The following is a 22,052-nucleotide window of genomic DNA, read 5'->3' on the forward strand; positions in this document are numbered from 1 at the left end:
TGCGGGGATTCCATTTGTGTGGCGGCGGCCCGGTCCAGGGCATCTCATTTGCATGCTCTCCCTCCCAGAATGCAGCGCGGTGAGCATCAAGGGCCATTTCGCATAAAACTGCTCCCGATTTAAAATTTTAAGATGGTTAGAAAGGGGAAAGGGCTCGAAATCGACTAGCACGAGCCTTTGTAAATGGAATTGGCAAAAGGAAAAAGGACATACATACTAAACATTTTGCTGTAACCTGAAAATATGTTCATTAGGACCCTTGAAATACTTCTGGTTTGCAGTTCCATTTTGTGCTCGCTTCGGCAGCACATATACTAAAATTGGAACGATACAGAGAAGATTAGCATGGCCCCTGCGCAAGGATGACACGCAAATTCGTGAAGCGTTCCATATTTTGCCAAACCAAACGCTCTTGTTTGAGGTTGTGTGTATCATGCCTTTGACAGAGGCATATTTCTACCCTTTTATTGACTAGCCTTCATTTGTCCCTATATATAATAATCAGGGTTCTTGTGAGCATTGCGTCAGTGACTGCAAAGCCTTCCTTTCACACTTCAGTCAAAATGCTGTCAGCCTGTCTAGATGGGCAGAAATCCCGAAAGCGGAGGGGGCAACCGCGGCATCTTATTGACTGCTTCTTAGGCTAAGTTTTATTGCACACGAGTTTATAAATCTATCCAGTTAGAAAGGATTTATATTTTGGAGCCCGCTGGATACTTGCTTGTGCATGTAAGTGGTAAGAAATGACATTAAGGCACAGCTAATTAGGGGGGAGACCCAAACGGGTTTTCAAGGCTAGAGGCATCGAGAGGTGATTTTAAGACAAAATGACGTCCGAGATGTTTGTTTCTGGGAAGTTTGCTTGATCTGGAAAGAACAAGCAGACCCGGTCTGCCCATGTCGTTCGTGCATGAATCTCCGCATTTTTTCAAGGATTGCAAAAACTGCATTTTGTGCATATGAAAGCAATCCACGGTGGCAAAATATGGAACGCTTCACGAATTTGCGTGTCATCCTTGCGCAGGGGCCATGCTAATCTTCTCTGTATCGTTCCAATTTTAGTATATGTGCTGCCGAAGCGAGCACAAACTACAAACCTGTAGCACTGCAATTTAAAGCTTATATCTTTCAAGATTTTGAAGTTATGGTAAGTTTTTAAATTCATATAATTCTTTGTTTAACTTATCCTATTGATTACTGCTTCTCTGTTTAATTTACTTCCCAATTATTAATAAAGAAGATCGAAGGTTTTATCTTTATTATGCCTTTTTTCTTTCTCTCTTGTGTGCCCCGCTGCACGATGGGAGGCCTCGTAAGCAAGCGAACTTCTTCCGTGGCTTCTCGAGGAAGTGATCTCTGAGCAGCGGAAAGAGGAGGTCCTCTAAACCAGGGAGTCTTGTCCATTCAACTGCCTGAATAAAAATCTGAAAAAACAAAACAAGAGGCCTTCATGACAAACGGAATGCTTCGTGCAGAGGCAAAGTTCTACGGCAGTTTAATTTTTTTAAGGGGCGAGGATAATTCAGGCGGTCCTTTAGACACCACCAAATACAGAGCGCTTTTCCACACGGGGAAAGGTGGCGCAGGCGCAGACGAGCGAGATAGCGTGGAATGGGCGCTTTGTAAGTGGGCTGGGGGGGGGAGGACGAGTCTATTTGCTACCGGGGGGGGGGAAGGTTAGTTGTTTTATGCGGTGGGGTGGGGGGGGAGAGCGTTCCTGAGGGGCTGCTTGCCCAGCATGAGCAATTTCCAGGGCCGGGGTAGGGGTTTCATTGCAAAAATGGTAGAAATCTGGCTGGGGAGAAAACTGATGGAGCTGGACCTAAGAATATCCCCAGAGCCCTGCTGGATGAGGGCCGCGGACCACCTGGTCCAGCCTCCTGCCCCACACTGCGGCCAGCCAGTTCTTCTGGAGGCCTTTGGGATTGAGGGGTGGACTGCTTCTGAACATGGAGGTTCCCTTTCATCCCCAGGTCTGGTCGCCACTGAGAGAGAGACCTTTCCTCTGTGAATCTGCCCAATCCCTTTTTAAACCTTTGTATGCCTGTGGCCACCACTACGGCCGCGGGCTAATATATATATATATTCTAAGTTTGCCCATTTCCCATAATCTATACCAGGGGTAGTCAAACTGCGGCCCTCTAGATGTCCATGGACTACAATTCCCAGGAGCCCCTGCCAGCAAACGCTGGCAGGGGCTCCTGGGAATTGTAGTTCATGGACATCTGGAGGGCCGCAGTTTGACTACCCCTGATCTATACCGTACTAATTACTTTGCCTTAACCATTTCCTTTCTGATTTAGTGTTTCTATTTCGTTAATCAGAAATCTCCTATCCCAATCTTTTATATATTACTTTGTAATATATAAGTCTATATTTCCAATGAGTTATAAAAGAAGAGGTAAGAAAAGTAAGGTGACCAGATTGTCCCACTTTTGGAGGGACATCTGGGGGCACCTGGCAAACTGTACTTATGTTGAAATTAAAAAAATATATATTACAATACTATTTTTGCGTTCTGTGCGTTCTACGAAACTTTTTGTTGTTCCCTATAGACCAAGTTTTTAATCAAGACCCCCCCCCCCCCCCGGTCAATGGTGTGCCGCTTTACCAATGTTAAAATCTGGTCACCTTAAAGAAAGGCAACTCAGTTTGCACCCATTGATAATACCAATTAAACCAATACTAAAGCCTCTCTCCTTTTTAATTCACCATCCTCCATTTATAAACTTCACAATTTTCCAATTCTACCCATTTTTTATATTCCAAGCAAAGTGTGTGGGTTATAAAATCTCTTTCAATCTTCAGTCTTTTCCTTTTTAAAACAAATCTTATCGATTCTAATCCACTGATCAGTTTTTAGTTCTTAAGGCACTTGTCCTCTGTGGTTTATAAATTTTATATCTCCTTTTCAATTTCCTAACTTCTGGCATGTTCTTCATAGGGTCTGCTCCCCACAAATAATTCTTTGTTTCCATTTAACAGACAAGGGGGTCTCCCGAGAAGAGCTTTTCCTCTGCAGAGCCTCAGGACGCAAAGATGGATTTGGCATACATTTCCGAGTGGGAGAAACGGCCAAAGAGTAACCATTGCCCCTCCATCCCGCTGGTCTGCGCCTGGTCTTGCCGCAATCTCATCGCTTTTACCACAGACCTCAAAAATGAGGAGGAAAAAGGTCTACCTACCCCTATCCATTCCCCCACTTCACCCAGGAGAGCTCTGCATCAGGGGTCCCCAAACTTTTTGAGGCTGCTAGGAGCTTTGGAATTCTGATGTAGCATGATGGATTAAGCCGCAAAATGGATGCTGCAAAATGCCCGCTAGGGATGTGCGCTTCGGCTTGGTTCGGCCGCCTCAGCAAGCACAGAAACAACTCTGTGCCTGTGTGTGGCCGCCAGTTGGCGTGCTGCCACTACCCCTCCTCTCTGTGCCGTGGCGCTGGCCTCCTACACGCCACTTCGGGCTTCGGTGATCACCAAGGTGGCCAAACTGAACCAAAGTGCACAAGCCTACCAAAGTGCACAAGCCTACTGCTGCAGCTCACCTTCAGTCACACAGTGAAGATCTTTGTGCTGCTGCTGCCAGCGCAGTGTTTCTAGAAATCTCAACAGCCAATTCAGTTTCCTGAGGTCAATCAGAAACCTCGCCTGGGCCTGCCTGCTTTCTAAAAAGTCTTGGATGGGCACCATGTTGAGGACCCTTTCTCGGCATGTTCCAGAGTTTGGAGCAAGGGTTCCCAACCTCGGTACCAAGGTACCATATGCTACTTCAAAGGCCCCTCGATGGTACTGCAGCATGGAGGCTCAGGAGAACCTCCCACCCTGTGGCTGGCCTTTCCAACTCTGAGCAAAGAGGAAAGCAAAAGGTTTCAACCATTATTTGAGCAGGTTGTGGCCAATAATGGGCCTGGAAGAGATCATAGGGGAGGGGTCCTGACACTTAAACCTTTGTCAAGTGGGGCGGTGGCCATTCTGTGGGTGGCTCTGCCTCCTGTGGCTGCCATTTTGTGGTCACACGCATCCCACTGTGACCCAATTAAAAAGATTGGGGATATATAGCAACCAAATGTCTGTTCAGAGGCCATGGGCCTTGCAGTGCCATTTGCTACAGACGCACACAAAGGACAATCCTTCTCGTGAGCTAACTGCTGTCAGAAACAGAATAAGAAGAGTTGGTACTTACATGCCGCTTTTCTCTACCTGATGGAGTCTCAAATTGCCTTCCCTTTCTTCTCCCCATAGCAGACACCCTGTGGGGTGGGTGAGGCTGAGAGAGCCGTGATATTACTGCTAGGTCAGAACAGCTTTGTCAGTGCCATGGCAAGCCCAAGGTCACCCATCTGGCTGCATGTGGGGGAACGCGGAATCAAATCCGGCTCGCCAGATTTGAAGTCTGCGCTCCTAACCACTACCACAGACCTCAAAAATGAGGAGGAAAATGGTCTACCTAGCCCTATCCAAAGTTAGAGGGATCTGATCCAATGAGGCCCTTCCTTTTGCAATGCCCGGATCAGAGCTTTAGCAGCCCACAGAAACAAGAAAGCTCTATTTCTAGACCTCACTGAGATCCTTTCTGCTCTCCTCTCCTTCATAGACCTCACCCACATGATCCACATGATCGACACGGAGCATCCGTGGGATGTCTACTCCATTAATTCTGGGCATGTGGAGATGATCACCTGCTTGGAGTGGGACCAGTCAGGTGAGGAAGAGACTCTTTGTTTGGGGGTCAGGGTTGTCTGCTTGGCATGTAGTACATCTTGGGTTTAGGCTCAAGTTCGAGCCTAAACATCACTTCCAAAGTCATTTGCATGGGAATTGCCCTTTAATGGACACATCTTTTACCTTCAGTTGGCAACAATTACAATATGAAGGAACAGTGATTAGCCCTCCCCCCTGAGAACCTAATGAGCTTCTTTGTACTCGTGCTTCTGGACTCCATGGGGTGTGCAGTGTACATGCGGTCTCTGCTAGTTCACAATGGCACCGCCTGACCTTCTGGGTGAACTTTGGTTAACCTGGGCCAGAATTCAACTTAACAACTATACAAAACAGTGACAATTAGTATTCTTGCCACCAATATGCGGATGACACCCTACTCTACTTCGTAATGGACGGCCAGCTGGATTCCCCCTGGATACATTTGCCAGTTGTTTGGAAACAGTGGCTGGATGGCTCAGGCAAAGTCACCTGAAACTCAACCCCTCCAAGACGGAGGTCCTGTGGCTGGGGAGAAGAGGGCAGGACCAGGAGGCATGCTTCCCAGGCCTGGACGGGGTGCAATTAACACCTGCCACAGTTGCCAGGAATTTGGGAGTGACCTTTGATGCCTCCCTTTCCATGGAGGCTCAGGTCACAAAAGTAGCCCGGACGGCATTTTGCCATCTCTGCCAAGCCAGGCTACTAGCGCCCTACAAGACGGAGCTCTTCCGCCAGGCATACGGTTGAGGCCAGGGTGGGGCCCGCTATTCAGTCTGAGATCCCCCATGTCCTTCTGTCCATCTGTTAATAAATAGATCTGTCTTCCCACTCTCACCCGTAAGACAGACAGAAGGCTGGCCCTGGCTGGTCGAGAGGGTGAGTTTAGTTAGTTTTTTCGATGCCATCTTGTCACCTTTAGAAATTGTAATTACGGGTTTTTATGGGTTTTATTGTGTTTTTAGTCTTTTATTATGTGAACTGCCATGAGCCCAATCGGAAACAGCGGTATATAAATTTAAATAAATAACAACAACAACAACTATGGATCTAGTAGGAAATAATCCCACAATTTCTACAAAGCTATCTTTTCTCAAGTATCTTCTCTCAGGCCTCTCAAAACAAGTAAATATTGGTTGGTTGGGGTGACAAAAACATTCTCTTCTGCACAGAAATCAAATTCACACAAGAGAGTCACAGTCTGAGTTTCTGCTGAGACTCGAGAAATGCTGATCAGTGCAGCTGAGAAGAGCATAGAACAAGAACACTTTCCCATTTGCTTCATGCACTCTGAGCTGCAATTCCCAGAGATGGCCATTGGGTTCAGAGCGAGTTATGGGACTAGCATAGATCTGAATGAATTTAACTAACCAAAGAATAAAGAATATCGGTCTAACATAGCATTTCATGCCAAATAAGCTGACCACTGGTAACTAAACAGAAGGCATTTTCATCATTTACATAGTAAAAGCAACCCCCTCTGCTCCCCTGCACTAGCTCAAGACCTGCGTGTGACATGACCGGGGATCCTGATGGGAGATCCTGACAGGATGCTGAACGGGAGGTTACTGTGTGATTGACCATGTGCTTGTCTTGTAACCAAAGGCATAAATGCTTTGCCTTAGAGAGCCAGTGTGCTCTCTTCCTTTCGGATCCCTGCTTTTTCTGCAGGGAGCCTGTTTCTCAGCTGAAGAATAAAAAAAAGACCTTTTGGTTTCTTACCCTTGGTGCTTTCTTTAATTGTAGCCATATGCCAACGATCAGGTGGAGTGTTGGGGGCACCAAGTTATCAATCCTGTTTCACTAACACTTCAGTCCATAGGTTCAGTGAATTAGCCAGTTGCCCCAAGATCTTGTCCACTAGCCCAATATTGCTGGGGAAATTCACATCCAAAGAGGGCTGGACACTTGCTCTTTTTAAAAAAATTAGAAACCACACAATGCTTCCCTGTTTGAACAGAACAGATGGCTGCCCAGGGGCCGTGTTGGTTTAGTCCCAAAAGCGATCAGTACTTGTTTGTCCATCCTTGGGTGCAGACTCACTGAAGAGATGCATGATGGGAGAGTTCTATTTCAGTTGGCTTTGGACAGTTCTCTTGACTTGGTCTTTTGGTGCAGGAGAAGGTGAGAGCTAGACGGAATCATAGAATCATAGAATCATAGAGTTGGAAGGGGCCATACAGGCCATCTAGTCCAACCCCCTGCTCAATGCAGAATCATAGAATCACAGAATCATAGAATCATAGAGTTGGAAGGGGCCATACAGGCCATCTAGTCCAACCCCCTGCTCAACGCAGGATTAGCCCTAAGCATCCTAAAGCATCCAAGAAAAGTGTGTATCCAACCTTTGCTTGAAGACTTCCAGTGAGGGGGAGCTCACCACCTCCTTAGGCAGCCTATTCCACTGCTGAACTACTCTGACTGTGAAAAACTTTTTCCTGATATCTAGCCTATATCGTTGTACTTGAAGTTTAAACCCATTACTGCGTGTCCTCTCCTCTGCAGCCAGCAGGAACAGCATCCTGCCCTCCTCCAAGTCAGTGGTCCCCAACCTGCGGGCCGCGGCCCGGCGCCGGGCCGCAAAGGCCATGGCGCCGGGCCGCGGCTCCCTCTCCCCGCCCCCCCCCCCCGCAGTAAAAAACTTCCCAGGCCGCAAACTTGCGGCCCGGGAAGCTACTTACTGCGAGAGGGCGGGGAGAGGGAATCAGGGCCGGGCCGCGCGGGCACGGCCCGCGGGTGCGGCCCGATCCACGGGTGCGGCCCGCAGGCGCGGCTCGCGGGCGCGGCCCGATCCGCGGGTGCGGCCCGCGGGCGCGGCCCGTGGGTGTGGCCGGGCGCGGCTCGCGGGCGCGGCCTGCGGGCGCGGCCCAAAGTGTGGGCGTGGCCCGCGTGGCCGCGGGCCCTGCGGGCGCAGCCCGATGCCCTGCCGGTCCCCAGCCTAAAAAAGGTTGGGGACCACTGCTCCAAGTGACAACCTTTCAAATACTTAAAGAGGGCTATCATGTCCCCTCTCAACCTCCTTTTCTCCAGGCTGAACATTCCCAAGTCCCTCAACCTATCTTCATAGGGCTTGGTCCCTTGGCCCCAGATCATCTTCGTCGCTCTCCTCTGTACCCTTTCAATTTTATCTACGTCCTTCTTGAAGTGAGGCCTCCAGAACTGCACACAGTACTCCAGGTGTGGTCTGACCAGTGCCGTATACAATGGGACTATGACATCTTGTGATTTTGATGTGATGCCTCTGTTGATACAGCCCAAAATGGCATTTGCCTTTTTTATCACACTGCCTGCTCATGTTTAGTTTACAATTCACAAGTACCCCAAGGTCTCGTTCACACACAGTGCTACCTAGAAGCGTATCCCCCATCCAGTAGGCATGCTTTTCATTTTTCTGACCCAGATGCAGAACTTTACACTTATCTTTATTAAATTGCATCTTGTTCTCATTTGCCCATTTTTCCATTGTGTTCAGATCTCGTTGAACTCTGTCTCTATCTTCCGGAGTATTTGCCAGTCCTCCCAATTTGGTGTCATCTGCAAACTTGATGAGTAGTCCCTCCACCCCCTCATCTAGATCATTAATAAATATGTTAAAAAGTACTGGGCCGAGCACCGAGCCCTGAGGTACCCCGCTACTCACCTCTCTCCAGTCTGATGAAACACCATTGACAACAACTCTTTGAGTGCGGTTCCCTAACCAATTCCCTATCCACCTAACTATTTGAAAATCCAGATTGCAGTCCTTCAACTTATCCATCAGAACATCATGGGGAACCTTGTCAAAAGCTTTACTAAAATCCAAGTAAATGACATCAACCGAATTTCCCCGATCCAGCAAACCTGTTACTTGGTCAAAAAAGGAAACTAGGTTGGTCTGGCAGGACCTGTTGGAGACAAATCCATGCTGACTTCCTTGGATCACCAAATTGTCCTCCAGATGTTTGCAGATCGCTCCCTTTAATATCTGCTCCATTATCTTCCCCACAAAGATAATCTCTCTGTTCAGGTTTTACTAGCCTTTCAGAAAATGTAGAAATAATTTCGGCTTTCATATTGTCAGTGTCAAAAAAGAAACCGTGTAACAGAACTAAAAGTGTAGCTTGATGCAAACAACAGCAACTTAACAGTATCTCTGAAGAACAGTTTTACCTCAGAGGAAAGTTACTGTTAAAACAGGGATTCCCAACCAGGGGTCCGTGGATTGCTGGGGGTCTGCAGGAGCTTTGAAGGGGGTCTGCGGGTGTTCTGAAGTGGTGTATGGGGGGCATCTGGGCTGCCTTCCCAGCCTACATGAGGCAGAGCTGGCATTGTAGGGGGAGAGAACAAAAGGAGGGCTAGGACTGCAGGTAGTGATGTCAACCTCTGGGGGTGTGAACAGGGATGTGGCCAGCTGACATCACTTTTGGGGCTCCTCAAAGTCTGCAGAATTATTTCAGGGGCTCCTCCAGGGTCAAAAGGTTGAAAAAGGCTGCATTAAAGCCTTAAGTTTGAACATTTTAGTATGTAAGGAAACCTTTTTCTTGCTAAAGTAGCTTATTTTCAAATAAGGAGAAAATAGCCAAGGAAGTGTTGTCATCAGCTGGCAACAATAATAACCAATTTTCTCATTCGGCTGAGTAGACTCTGACTGAGAGGTCACTCAGCTTTCACGAAGATTTCATCATATATTTACAATCCAGATACTGATAGAAATCAAAATCCCTGGATGACCCTCAGTATTTTTGCCATTAGGCCAGAGTATTTTTTGTCTTCTTCACACCCCAGGGTCCAGGCTTCTGTCTGCAGATGCGGACGGCCATATCAAATGCTGGAGCATGACGGACCACTTGGCCAACAGCTGGGAAAGCTCCGTGGGCTGCAGTGTGGAAGGCGACCCTATCGTTGCGCTCTCCTGGCTGCACAATGGGGTGAAATTGGCATTGCACGTGGAGAAGGTGAGTTGTCGCTGCTGTGCAGGAGGGAGGGGATTGTAGAGGGGCAGTGGTATACCTAAAGGCTATCCAGCCTGACCTCTTCTCTGCACACCTCAAGACAAATTCTCCTAGGATTCTTGGTAATGAAGGCCAAAAAAGCCCCTTGGAATCCAGGCAGCAGTTCTGTCTCTCCCTGTCTCTCCCCCACCCAAATCTGGAAATTGTCAGCTGGGTGAGATAACATGGGCCAGCAACAGACAACTGGAGGGAGCCAAGTTGCTTCGCCGTGAATGGCAGCCATACAGAATATTTTGGGTAGCATGACAAGCAAAGGGATGAGAGGAATTCATACGTCTCTAAATATGGTGGTTAGTTAAGATCCAGGGCATAAGTAGAATCCATCCAAGTCTTCCCAAGCACAAGATTGTTTTCCATTGTGGGGTGAGAGAAACCTGCTCATACAAACAGGCAGAACCATGTATAAATCTCCCCCTCAGGGGTCCCTGACATGGTGTCCGTGGGAGCCAGGGTATCCCTCTACACCTCTGATGGTGTTTTTAAGAAGTGGATGGAGCTTCTACTCAGCTAAGCTTCTAATTGGTCATTGAAGATTTAATATGGCTGTGTGGATTTTTAAAAATATTGTTTTGGGCAACAATGGCCAACATAGCACAAGGATCTTCACTGGGTGACTGAATGTAAGCTGTAGAGAGGAGACAAAATCACCTTAACAGACTTTTGAAATGCCACACAAGTGGCTTTTGGAAGTTCAAAATATTTTATTTACCTTGGAGAGGGAAAGGTCAAGTAGAATCAAGGGTGGTATGTATGAGGTGAGCAGATGAAGGCTGAGACTTCAGGGCGGGCGGTATATATAAATATAATAAATGAATAAATGATAATAACTGAGCTAACGTTGTAATCACACTAAACTAAAAAAAAATTGTTGCCAACAAGTAGATGATTTCTGCTTTTTAACAAGGCCTTTGAAACTTTGAAGGGAAAGTTTTTCTTTTCAGTGCCTGCTTAAAATACTTAAACATAGGTTCCTGAGTTTCACTGACTCTTCAAGTTTTAGAAGGCAGGAACCCACAATAGAGTTTCCAGAATCATTCCATAAACATAAATCAGGCATCACTGCTCTCTTTGGAGCTATCTTCTTTTTCACTGGGCAGGGATTACTTTTCTAGATTAGAAGCTCTGTTCCTTTTTGACCTGAATGGTGATCTTCTGTGATCCTCTGACTCCTATATGCTTTGTTCCTCGTCCTCAGTCAATGCTAAACTGTCTCTTATTCAACTAGCCGAACTGGCATAACTGACACCTCCATGGAGTTCTGTTTGAACAGCCTGCCACTCCAAGGCTCTTGGGCTGTGTTGGAACATTAACCCTTGACAATCCGTCACAGTACCACAGTGCAGGCATCCTAGCCAAAACACACACACAAAATTTCAGTTCATGTAGAAACCTAGTGTTGGAATATGCAAGATATGTAGTGTACATTATTCAAAAGGATATCAAGAATATTCTGCAGGGGGCATTGGAAAAGTGACATATTTAGCATAGTTAGAATAGGAACTTCCTGATATTTTCAAATAATCTCCTCTAGTGTCCTGATTGGCTCTTTGGAGACTCCCTGCTCCTTTGAGCACTCTTCTGGCTTGCCTCCAGACCAGACTGAATGACTGGAGAACAGCACTTAGATAGTAAGACAGGACTCTCTCTTTTTTTATACAAAGTTGTTTCCCTTCTTATTAATAAAGCTGCCTTGTAAGCAGCCTGACGCTTCGCTCTCTTGCATATTTAAACTCTGCCAACAACAAGCATGTGGAGCAGGAGTGGCCAGACTGTGGCTTTCCAGAGGTCCATGGACACAATTCCCATGAGAATTCAAACCCTATCAGGACTGCCTATGCAACCCAGGAAGAAAAACATAACGAATCAGATTCTGATGATTGTTCAGACTGGTCCTCTGGTGCAGTGGTCCCCAACCTTTTTATCACCGGGGACCACTCAACGCCGGGGACCACTCACCAGGGACCACTCAATGCCTTTTACTGAGGCCCGTGGGGGGGGGTAGTTTACTCCTCTACTCTCAACCACTGCCCTAACGCTCTCTGATCGCTATGGTAATGTTTAAACATCCCTTCAAAATAAGATACAGACACACCACAACAATGAAGTGTGTTGTAAAGGGCTGGGGGGGATGAAGTAAAGGGCCGGGGGGGGAGAAGGCGTCCTTCGGGGCCCACCTCCAATTAGTCAAAGGACCACATGTGGTCCGCGGCCCACAGGTTGGGGATCGCTACTCTGATGTACTAGTTGCAGTTGAAGTCTAAGGGCATGTGGGTTTGGGGGGTGTTACAGAAGTAAGCCATTTAAGTGCTTAAAATGTGAGCTATTTTAAAGGGCAAAATGGACTAATCCTTCCCCATTAGGCTTAAGTAACCAGTGCTGCCATCCTAAGCAGGTCCTGAATTCTGTCCAGTGTGGCTTACTCTCAGGAAAGTGATCAAAAACTGCCAAGGGAAATGTAAACCCCCTTCCCCCCTCTATGCCTGCAGCTCCTCCCATTTATAAATTTGTCTTCCGTTTTTCAGTCCGGAGCATCGAATTTTGGGGAGAAGTTTTCCCGGGTCAAGTTCTCCCCGTCGCTGACCCTGTTTGGTGGGAAGCCCATGGAGGGCTGGATCGCCGTCACCATCAGCGGCTTGGTCACCGTCTCGCTCCTGAAGCCCAACGGGCAGGTCCTGACCTCCACAGAGAGCCTGTGCCGCCTGCGTTGCCGCGTGGCCCTGGCGGACATCGCCTTCACGGGTGGGGGCAACATCGTGGTAGCCACCTCCGACGGCAGCAACGCCTCGCCGGTCCAGTTCTACAAGGTCTGCGTCAGCGTGGTCAACGAGAAGTGTAAGATCGACACGGAGATCCTCCCATCCCTCTTCATGCGCTGCACCACGGATCCGGCTCGGAAGGACAAATACCCGGCTATCACCCACTTGAAATTCTTTGCTCGGGATATGTCAGAGCAGGTTGGGATCTCTCTGGCTTACTTGGGCATTATGGCTCCATCGCTTGTTCTGCAGGGAAGGGAAATCCGGGGCTTCCTCCAGCACGGTTAAGGGTGTGGCCAAAAAGGCTCATTCGAGACCAGGAATAATTAGGAAAGGAAGCGGAAACAAAACCAGGCAGCACCCGGATGCCCTTGTGCCGATCGGATGCGTGGCTGCGTTTGGAGGTTTCGGTATGACATCTCGAAAAGATGTCTCCGAGGCGGGGAAAGGGCAGAAGTGGTCAACCAAGACAAGTCAGGGACTGGAGGAAAGGCTGGAAGACCTTGAGACTTTCTGAGAAACTTGGCTGGGGAATGATAATGGTGGTGGATGGAGGGTGTTGCCCAGTCCTCACGGACTCATAGCGACCCCGTAAGGCAAGGGGGCCAAGATGTGGGTCTCCAGATATCCATCCATGTCCATAAGACTATGGACATCTGGAGAGCCCCAGCTTGGCCACCCCTGCCGTAGGGTTTTCAAGGCAAGAAACTTTCATGGGCAGTCTGCCATGACCTACCTCTGCAATACAATCCTGGGCTTCCATCCTGTTACCAACCCTGCTCATCTGCCAAGATCTGAGCAGACTGAGCCAGGCTGGGCCCTCTAGGTCAAGGCAAGGCACATTTGGAAGCCTTTCAACCCTGGGCTTCATCGTATCCACCCATCTGAGTGCTAAGCAAGGTTGGCTTCTGAGCTTCTGAGATCTCATGAGATCAGTTTGTCTGGGCCGTCCATGTCGAGGTAAAAGAGGAACGGAGCTAATTGGCTTTGTTTGGGGTCTCCTGTTCAAGTGCTGACCAGGGCTGCCCCTATTTAGTTTTGGAGATCTGAGGAGATCAAGCTTAGCTGTGCCATCCAGGTGGCTTTCAGAGCTGGCTGTCCGTTGCCTGACTGAAGGGTTCTGGCCTTCCTTGGTGGTCTCCCATCCGGTTACTAAGGGCCAGCCTGGCATGGCTTCTGAGGACTGATTGAACTAGCTTGGGCCATCCATGATAGGCTTATAAAATTAGGCCTGGAGTGCAGAAGTGCTGCTTCCTCTCAGTGCTAAAAATGAGGACCTTAATAGAAGGGGCTGTCTCGAGCAAAAGACGAGGCAAAGTCTCAGGGCATGCCAGCTTGGTTAAGAACGGCAGGTTCTAATCTGGCAAACTGGGTTTGATTCCCCGTCCCTCTACATGCAGCCAGCTGGGTGACCTGGGACTAGTCCCAGTCCTGTTAAAGCTGTTCTTACAGAGCTGTTCTCTTAGCGCTTTCTCAGCCCCACCTCCCTCACTGAGCATCCGTTGTGGGGAGAGGAAGGGAAGGCGATTGGAAATCGCTTTCAGACTTCTTTGGGTCATGGAAAGTGGGGTATAAACACCAGCTTTTCTTCTTCCTCTTCTTCAAACAGGGATCCCCTGTTGATGGCTCCTAAGCTTCATCAGTACCATTCCCAAGAAATGGAACAAAGTCTTGAGTCCTGTGACACCGTCAAGACCAGCAAAGTTTCATGACAGATATGAATGTTCATGTACAAATATGAGAACTTGAATAAAATGGTCTGAATGGCGCCACTAGACTCAAATGTTCTTGCTCACCGGAAACTCTCTGTTCCCAAGACAGGTGTGCTGAGTTTGCCTGAGTATTTGCTTTGTTTGCCCCTCCTTTCTCCAGATCCTGCTCTGCGCCTCCAATCAAAACAACAGCATAGTGGAGTACTGGTCATTGCGCAAAGAGGGCCTCCCAGTTAACAACATCTTCCAAAAGCTCTCGCCCACAGGTGAGTCTCCCAGTCAGCTCTGGCCCAGTAATGGGAGGAGGCCACAGCTAGGAGCTGGCGTGCCACTAACAAGAACTGTAAGGGGGCGCTTCCAATTTCCGTTGGAACTAGGCCAGGAGTGGGCAAACTATGGCCCTCCAGATGTCCATGGACTACAATTCCCATGAGGCCCTGGGAATTTCCACTGTGGAGAAAGAGGCTGGCCCTGTAGATCCACAGGGGAAGGGGGCTCCAGGGATGTCAGTGGCCATCCGGACTTATGGGAAATGCTGCAGAACCCCTGGGGAGCACTGCCAGGACCCGAGGGCTCCCCAGAATCCTGGTTGGGAATCCCTGCTTTAATACGACACACACACACAGGAATTCCATCTGGGAGAGTTAAGGTTGACTCAAGGCTTTTGGCTAACAAAGCACACACTTTTATTAAGAGTGACCATTCTGAAATGAGCTCATCTAAGTTGTCAAGGCTCACTAACAAGCTGCCAGAAAGAACATCTGCAAGTGGTTTTTTTAACATAAGGTAAGACTAAACAAGGTTCCACATGATATTGTTGTTCACAAGTTGGTAAAATGCAGTATGGCAGGTGACAGTAGACGAGCGATTGGGATGTGAGTGTCCTGCATAGTGCAGGGGGTTGGACTAGATGACCCATGAGATCCCTTCCAACTCTCTGATTCTATGATTGTAAGGAAATCTAGTTGACCCCCCCCCCCCCCAGGAGGTCCCAACCATAGCCACTGGTTGTTTGACCTCTGGGACAACTGAGGAGAGTTCAAACAGTGATTCCCCCCTCCCCAAGCTGACCATCACATTGAGCTAGGCTAATTCCACTGTCTGGTACCACAGACGGTCTTGGGATGGGGTCTGGAGCCCCCCACCAGCAGCCTGCAGGCATCTAAATTCTTGCAAGAGGTTCCTGAGGTTTCCTTCTTGGACTCGACTTCGACAATGTCCTCCTCACTCACAGACTCTTGAGTCGGCAAGAGCTCATGGGAATTGTAGTCCTTGAACACCTGGGAGCCACATTGGCAGAGACTCATGGAAAATGTAGTCCTTGGACAATTGGGGAGCCACATTTTGGCCACCCCTGGTTTCGGGACTCGCCAGTCTCTGCCATAGTTGCAAAATTTGGGAAAGTACTCCGTGGAAAATTAGATTTGGGCTTGGTATTTGAGCAAGAGTTCCACCAGTTGGTTATTGAGTGTGATTTGCCCTACTTTCTAATCAGAGTACAGTTTACATTTCCAAGAAGAACATAAGGAAAACAAATCTTACATGCTTTTTAAAAAAACGATAAGCATGGGGCTGGCCCTTGACTGAGAGGACTCCTGGCTCAGAGATCAGAAGACTGATGAACAGATTTTGGGTTAGGGTGTGAGGAATGGCAGGAGGATTGTCAAATATAGCCAATTAATCATGGGACCACAGGCCAACCTTTAGGCTTACTGATTAAAGCTATTGCTAAATTCTGGACTGGGAAATAAACTATTTTCACAGTCCCCCTTTTTGAACTGAGGTTTGGTTCAGAATAAAGCTACAGATAATAAAGGTATCCTTTTTACTTAGGCGTAGGTTTTATACACATCTGAGTTATAGTATGGCGGTCCGAATACAGATCAAGGAATCTGATCAGCTACCAGTGTAGCTAAGCCCGAATAGTCACCCCCCTTTTATCCAGGTCTAGTCAGCTATGCTGAAGATCAGCTGGGGCACAGGAGCTCCACGACACCTTGGGTGGGGGTGGCTTCTCTCCATTATTTTTCTTCTCAGGCCTGTTGGACCCCCAAAAGTTCAGGAATTCCAAAAAATCTCAGATCCAAATACCATAGCAGTATTGGGATTCAGGATTTTTCAGAAATGCCAAATGTTTTTCAGATTCAATAGACCCAAACTGAAAACTACCTTTTCCCACACTATGCAGCCTTCATATTAAAACTATGGAACATATTTTATTGTTCTATTAGTTGGAAAGCCTGCTGCATGCAGAAATGCGGCAGGCGCTAGCGGGAGGCAGGTGAGATGGGAGGCAGGCCTGGGGATGCACAGAGAAGTCTCCTGGCTGCCAGGCCATCACTTCCTCAGGCGGCAGGTCGAGGGCGGGAGGTGGCATTTCTACACCTGGGCCCGAAGGACACCCTCCCTCCCAGACGGCAGGGGTCTGGCGCTGCCCTTCCCTTTCCCTCCCCACCTGTGCCTGAAAGGTGAGCCTTCCCCCAGAGGCCCCCATTGCTCCTCCTGCTGCTACTGCTGCGGGTTGGTGTGTGGCTGATGCGGCAGCAGTGGGGCGCCGCTTGGGCACATGCCGCAGGGAAGGGCTTCCTTGTCATCCTCCCACTGGAAGCCTCAGCCGCCTCCTCACTCGCCTTGCCTGCCTGCCACAGAGAAGGGGAGAAGGCGCAAGGCGGCAGCAGCGGCAGCCTTGCTCCCTTCTGGAGGAGCTGCGCTGCAGAAGGCGAGCCATCCCTCACCAGGGAGGAGCACTAAGCGCTGCACCCTCCCCATAGTTGCAGCCCTGGCTGAGGAGTTTGGGCGCCCTCCCGCCTGGTCTGGTTGGGTCCCTCTCCATGGAGCCGCCAGGTGCCGCGGCCAGTGCAGCTCTTTTTGTGGCTGGGAGCGAGCAGCAGTTTAACACCAAGCCATTCTCAGTTTGTTGATGGGGCAACAGGCAAGCTGCCTCTGAGGCAGAGACAGGAACTGCACAAGCCGCTGGGGGAAGTAAAGGGGCGGAGCTCTTCAGGGCATCGCAGCTGCCTCCAGAGACGCTTGCGGCCAGTGCCGGGTTGTTCTGGGCACCACCTGGTTCTGGACACTGTGGCTGCCTCACCGCCGTCGCATCCTCCTTCGTCCTCCTGCCGCGTTCCCTTTGTGGCCTCGTTCCTGCTGCCACCCCCGTCGCCGCCACTACTTATTAGTCGCTGTGGCCAGCAGCTGTTGGTAGGGCGGGCTGCGTAGGGGCCGCCCCAGTGAGGGTGCAGCCAGCTTTGCTAGCTGGACCCTGATTGGGCTGGATTCGAGCTCAGACACTGTCCGAGGGCTGGACATGCTCCACGCCCCGCCCCGGGCAGTTTCCCAAATATATAGGAGAACCATGGATGTTTTGAGAGGATTCGAGCAAGAGATATTTAGGGGAGTTTTTGTCATACATTATTTTTGCAGTCTAATTAAGATATTGTTATTGGATACAGATAATAGGCTCATGTTCATGACATGTAAGAGGGGATTATCAAGGGCTGTTTCTGTGTGATTCTGCTTGTGGTCAGTTGGCCATTAAAGCAATGTAAATTTTTTAAAGTAAGTAATTTTAGCAATCACTGTCTCCTTAATTATATTTTGCAACTATCTTGATACATCAGGTAACCAACTCTAAATATTAATGCTTTTGATTTTGGCTATTTATTTAAAACTAGTAATTAAGCCCGCTGTATGCCGAATACAGCGGGCGCTAGAAACTGACCTTGTCGGGCGGCGGCTCTCTGCCTAAGTAGTGGTCCCCAACCTTTCTGAGGCTGGGGACCGGCCGGGCCGCGCCCGGGCCGCGCCCGCGAGCCGCGGCCGGGCCGCGCCCGCGAGCCGCGCCCGGGCCGCGCCCGCGAGCCGCGCCCGGGCCGCGCCCGCGAGCCGCACCCGCGAGCCGCGCCCGCGAGCCGCGCCCGGGCCGCGCCCGCGAGCCGCGCCCGGGCCGCGCCCGCGAGCCGCGCCCGAGCCGCGCCCGAGCCGCGCCCGCGAGCCGCGCCCGCACATCGGGCCGCTTGCTGGCAGGGCCGCTGGTGGACTGTTTCTTCCTGGAACCGGGAGCGGCTGCGAGGACGGCGGAGACCATTGTAAGTTGGGGGCGAGGGGGTGGTGCGCGGGGGCTGCGGCCTGCGTGGGTTCCCTCGGGCGTCAGGCCAGGAGCAACTGCGAGCCGCGCTGCGCGCGGCTCGCAGTTGCTGGGGCTGGGAATCAGAGGGAGCAATCGGCAGGCGCTTCGCGCCTGCCGATTGTTCCCTCCGATTGTCTGTCATGAGGAAGGGTCCAATCCGGACCCTTCCTCATCCCGGACACATCCCGCCCCAGAACGCCTTACTCTTTTATTTAGTCCGTGGCGCCCGTGGCGCCACGGGCGGTGTTCAGATGTTTACAGATATTTTTAGTAATATTTCCTGTTTTATCGATGGAAAAAACAACAGTTCCTTTTTACTATGGGACAGTAACCTTGATGTGAATTAACGAAGGGAGGGAAAAGGAAGATCTTTGCTTTAGAACCATTAAATTACCCTCATTTCACGTTTCATTGCTCTCCATTTTGCTGTTACAATTTACGCTTTTGTTTCCTGGCTTCTTTGATTCCCATGAAAGAGCAGGAAGCAATTTTGTCAAGATGGGAGAAATCAAAGATAATTTTAATGGATGATTTTGCACAACCAAAGCAGGCGTGTCACTTCCCCCCCACCCCCTTTGGGAAGAGGACAGAAATGGTCCAATATGTGGGAGAGCCCCAGTTTGTATCTTGAGTAATTATCTATCCAGTAAGGGGTTTTGAAGTAGGTTTTTTTCACCCAGGTGGCTCTTAAGCATTTGTAATTTTCAAAATTACACTGGTCTTTTCTTGTGAGAGATGAGAAGACAAATCAGGGGTGGAGAAGAACTGTGCAGATTTGGCGTCAAGCAAGACGATGGGAGAACAGCAGAACAAATTCTGTTTTTGGATCAAAGTTCTTCTGGTTGGGTTACTGTCTAGGCCAGGGGTCCCTAATGTGTTGTTCCCCAACATCTTTCTTGGACCCCACCAAATGTTTTGAGAAAGTGGGTGGAGTCAGGTGAGCCTTTTGCCCAGCAAGGCTTCTAATTGGCCATTGGAAAGTTGACTGATTTGTGTCTGAATTGCAAAGGTGGCCGCAGGCTGAAAGGGATTGTGGACCCCTGGACTAGGCTGGTCTTAAGATAGTTACGGATTTCGGGTTTGCTGCTCCAAGTGATTCCATGTGCTGTTTTTGATGGCTAAAAAACTCTAAATATTAAAATTACAATACCAATATTTATTATTTGGTACACATTAAGAGGAGAGCCTCTTGTGGTGCAGAGTGGTAAGGCAGCAGACATACAGCCTGAAAGCTCTGCCCATGAGGCTGGGAGTTCGATCCCAGCAGCCGGCTCAAGGTCGACTCAGCCTTCCATCCTTCCGAAGTCGGTAAAATGAGCACCCAGCTTGCTGGTGGGTAAACGGTAATGACTGGGGAAGGCACTGGCAAACCACCCCGTATTGAGTCTGCCATGAAAACGCTAGAGGGCGTCACCCCAAGGGTCAGACATGACTCGGTGCTTGCACAGGGGATACCTTTACCTTTACCTTTACACATTAAGAGTGAATAAGTTTTTCCTTTTGCCTGTCCTGAATCTACTGCCCTTAAGTTCTAGCATTTTGGGAGAGGGAGAAAAAGTTCTTGTTATCGACTCTCTCTATCCCAGGCATAATTTTATAAACCTCTATGATGTGTCCCCCCCCTTAATTGTCTCTTCTAAATGGAAAAGAAGCCCCAAACTCTTCAGTCTTTCCTCATAGGGAAGGTGGTCCTAACTCCTACTCGTCTTAATTTTCTTCCCCTGTATTTTTTCTAGCTCTGCAGTGTTCTTCTGGGGATGCGGTGACCAGACCTGTACACAGCCTTCCAAATGAGGCCGCACCATAGATCTAAACCTTATCTGCATAGGGCATTACATTTGGAGGAAAAAAAATAATCCCTAACATAGTTTGCTTCTTTCAGCACTGCAGCACATGGGTTAACACTTTCATTGAGCTGCTCACTGCAACATCAAGAGCTTTTTCCTGCTCAGCCTCCGCAAGGGGTAGTCAAACTGCGCCCCCCCCCAGATGTCCATGGACTACAACAGGGGTAGTCAAACTGCGGCCCTCCAGATGTCCATGGACTACAATTCCCAGAAGCCCCTGCCAGCATTCGCTGGCAGGGGCTTCAGGGAATTGTAGTCCATGGACATCTGGAGGGCCGCAGTTTGACTACCCCTGGACTACAATTACCATGAGCCCCTGGACATCTGGGGGGCCGCAGTTTGACTACCCCTGTATGATTAGCCTATCCTTTAAATTAGGATTATTTTCCCCCCACATTGTTGCCCACTCAGTTTGCAGAGGTCCTCTCGGAGCTCTTCAAGGTCAGCCTGGGTTTTCACCATCCGGAATAACTGGGCGTCATCTGCTCACGTGGCCTACCCCCCCCCCCCCCGTGTCATAACCCTGCTATTCTTTGGCAGTCTTCTCTCCCAAATATTCACCAGGGCTGGCCCTGCTTAGCTTCTGTGACGTGGTGAGATCAGGCTAGTCTGGGACAGCCCAGTTAGGGCCTGATTGTGGGCTTCCCTCAAAATGTTTCTCTCTTTCGGGGACCAGTTTGAAACTCTCTCGTACTGCGTTGTTTTGATGTTCTCCAAACTGCTTTTGTCAGCTTCCTGGCAGGTGTGATAACAGAAGACCAGGACAATAAGCAGTTCAGTGGCACCACTTTCTTGCGGGTGTTTAACCTGCAGTTAATGTCACAAAGAAGTAGATTGAAGTAGGATCAGCTCTGGGCTGATCCTGCGTTGAGCAGGGGGTTGGACTAGATGGCCAACTCTATGATTCTATGAAAACCTGTCAGTTTGGGCATTCCAAAGTCACATCTGGAGGACAAAAGAACACGCCAGCTTTCTTGAGGAATCCACCTGCTGGTGTTGACTCGGCTCTTAAATTTTGTTTTGCAACGCAACCTCAGATTTGGCCTGCTGTCATGCCTAGTTTTGCTTCCTTGCTCACAGGTCGTAGCACGCGGTTTTAAAGGTGATTTCTGCACCCATTCTTGCAGCCCTGGGTGTGCTGAATGGGGAGGGAGTCAGAAGCCTTCTTCTCTATCAACCCGCCATTGTGTGTGTCTGTATGTTTTTCCCTTTGAAGTGGGAGACAAGCCGCCGATGATTCTGAAGTGGCGGATCCTCTCGGCCACCAACGACCTGGATCGGGTGTCAGCCGTGGCCTTGCCCAAGCTGCCCATCTCCTTGACCAACACGGACTTGAAAGTGGCAAGTGACACCAAGTTCTTCCCTGGCTTGGGTGAGGAAACTTTGCACTTTTTCCAGAGGGAAAATACTCTTGCTGGATGAGCATCTATAGGCAGCTCCTATTTAAAAGGATTCCAGGAGGGAGCTGGGAAGGGTGTTTCTGTGCTAGAGTCCCTGCAGAACTGCAGCCAATCAGAGTAGACCCTATCAAAGTCTACTGAATCTAAGACAACGTAGAAGGATATCCCCTCTGTGGATTGAGAGGTGATATGGAGCCAAGTGGAGCCTGATTGGTTCCTTTTGTCACCTGATTCATCCTGACATGATCATTGTAATACTGCCAACTGGCCATCTACAACTGTGGCACTGCAGAGCCTCAAAGATGAAATGCTGCCAATGTGGTTTTGTAAGGAGGAGGCCCGCTCTTAGAACCCCAGGTTCAAGACTCCCGATGTTTTAAAAAGCAGCTCATTTTCATGTTCCTATTATACAAGTTGGGGACCCATAAGGACTTGTGGAGGAGGGCTTAGGTTGTAATTTCCTCTTTCCCTAAGGTGACCAGATTGTCCCACTTTTGGAGGGACGTCTGGGGACACCTGG

The 22,052-nt window shown here is 49.3% G+C and overlaps 1 protein-coding gene and 2 non-coding genes across 5 annotated transcripts in view; 2 read left to right on the forward strand and 1 right to left on the reverse strand.

The window, feature by feature from the left end:
- Window positions 1-290: 290 nt before the first annotated feature.
- On the forward strand, window positions 291-397 carry LOC143836926 (U6 spliceosomal RNA). Its single transcript, XR_013230839.1, has one exon. It is a non-coding gene; the product is annotated as a U6 spliceosomal RNA (small nuclear RNA).
- A 582-nt stretch (window positions 398-979) lies between these two features.
- Window positions 980-1,086, reverse strand: LOC143836927 (U6 spliceosomal RNA). The gene has a single exon (XR_013230840.1). It is a non-coding gene; the product is annotated as a U6 spliceosomal RNA (small nuclear RNA).
- Window positions 1,087-1,455: 369 nt separating this feature from the next.
- MED16 (mediator complex subunit 16) overlaps window positions 1,456-22,052 on the forward strand; it is a 35,279-nt gene continuing 14,682 nt past the window's right edge. For 2 of the 3 annotated variants that reach the window (XR_013229906.1, XM_077331669.1), the window contains exons 1-7: window positions 1,456-1,622; window positions 2,986-3,175; window positions 4,594-4,701; window positions 9,462-9,631; window positions 12,211-12,642; window positions 14,317-14,422; window positions 21,349-21,504. Coding sequence is in view for 2 of the 3 variants with exons in the window: in XM_077331669.1 (XP_077187784.1) it covers window positions 3,040-3,175; window positions 4,594-4,701; window positions 9,462-9,631; window positions 12,211-12,642; window positions 14,317-14,422; window positions 21,349-21,504 (1,108 nt within the window). In the remaining variant the exon portion in view is untranslated. The remainder of the gene's footprint in view (window positions 1,623-2,985; window positions 3,176-4,593; window positions 4,702-9,461; window positions 9,632-12,210; window positions 12,643-14,316; window positions 14,423-21,348; window positions 21,505-22,052) is intronic. The other variant, XM_077331670.1, reaches the window with a different exon arrangement.

The sequence above is a fragment of the Paroedura picta genome, chromosome 4 (genome assembly GCF_049243985.1).
Source record: "Paroedura picta isolate Pp20150507F chromosome 4, Ppicta_v3.0, whole genome shotgun sequence".
NCBI classification, from domain to species: Eukaryota; Metazoa; Chordata; class Lepidosauria; order Squamata; family Gekkonidae; genus Paroedura; species Paroedura picta.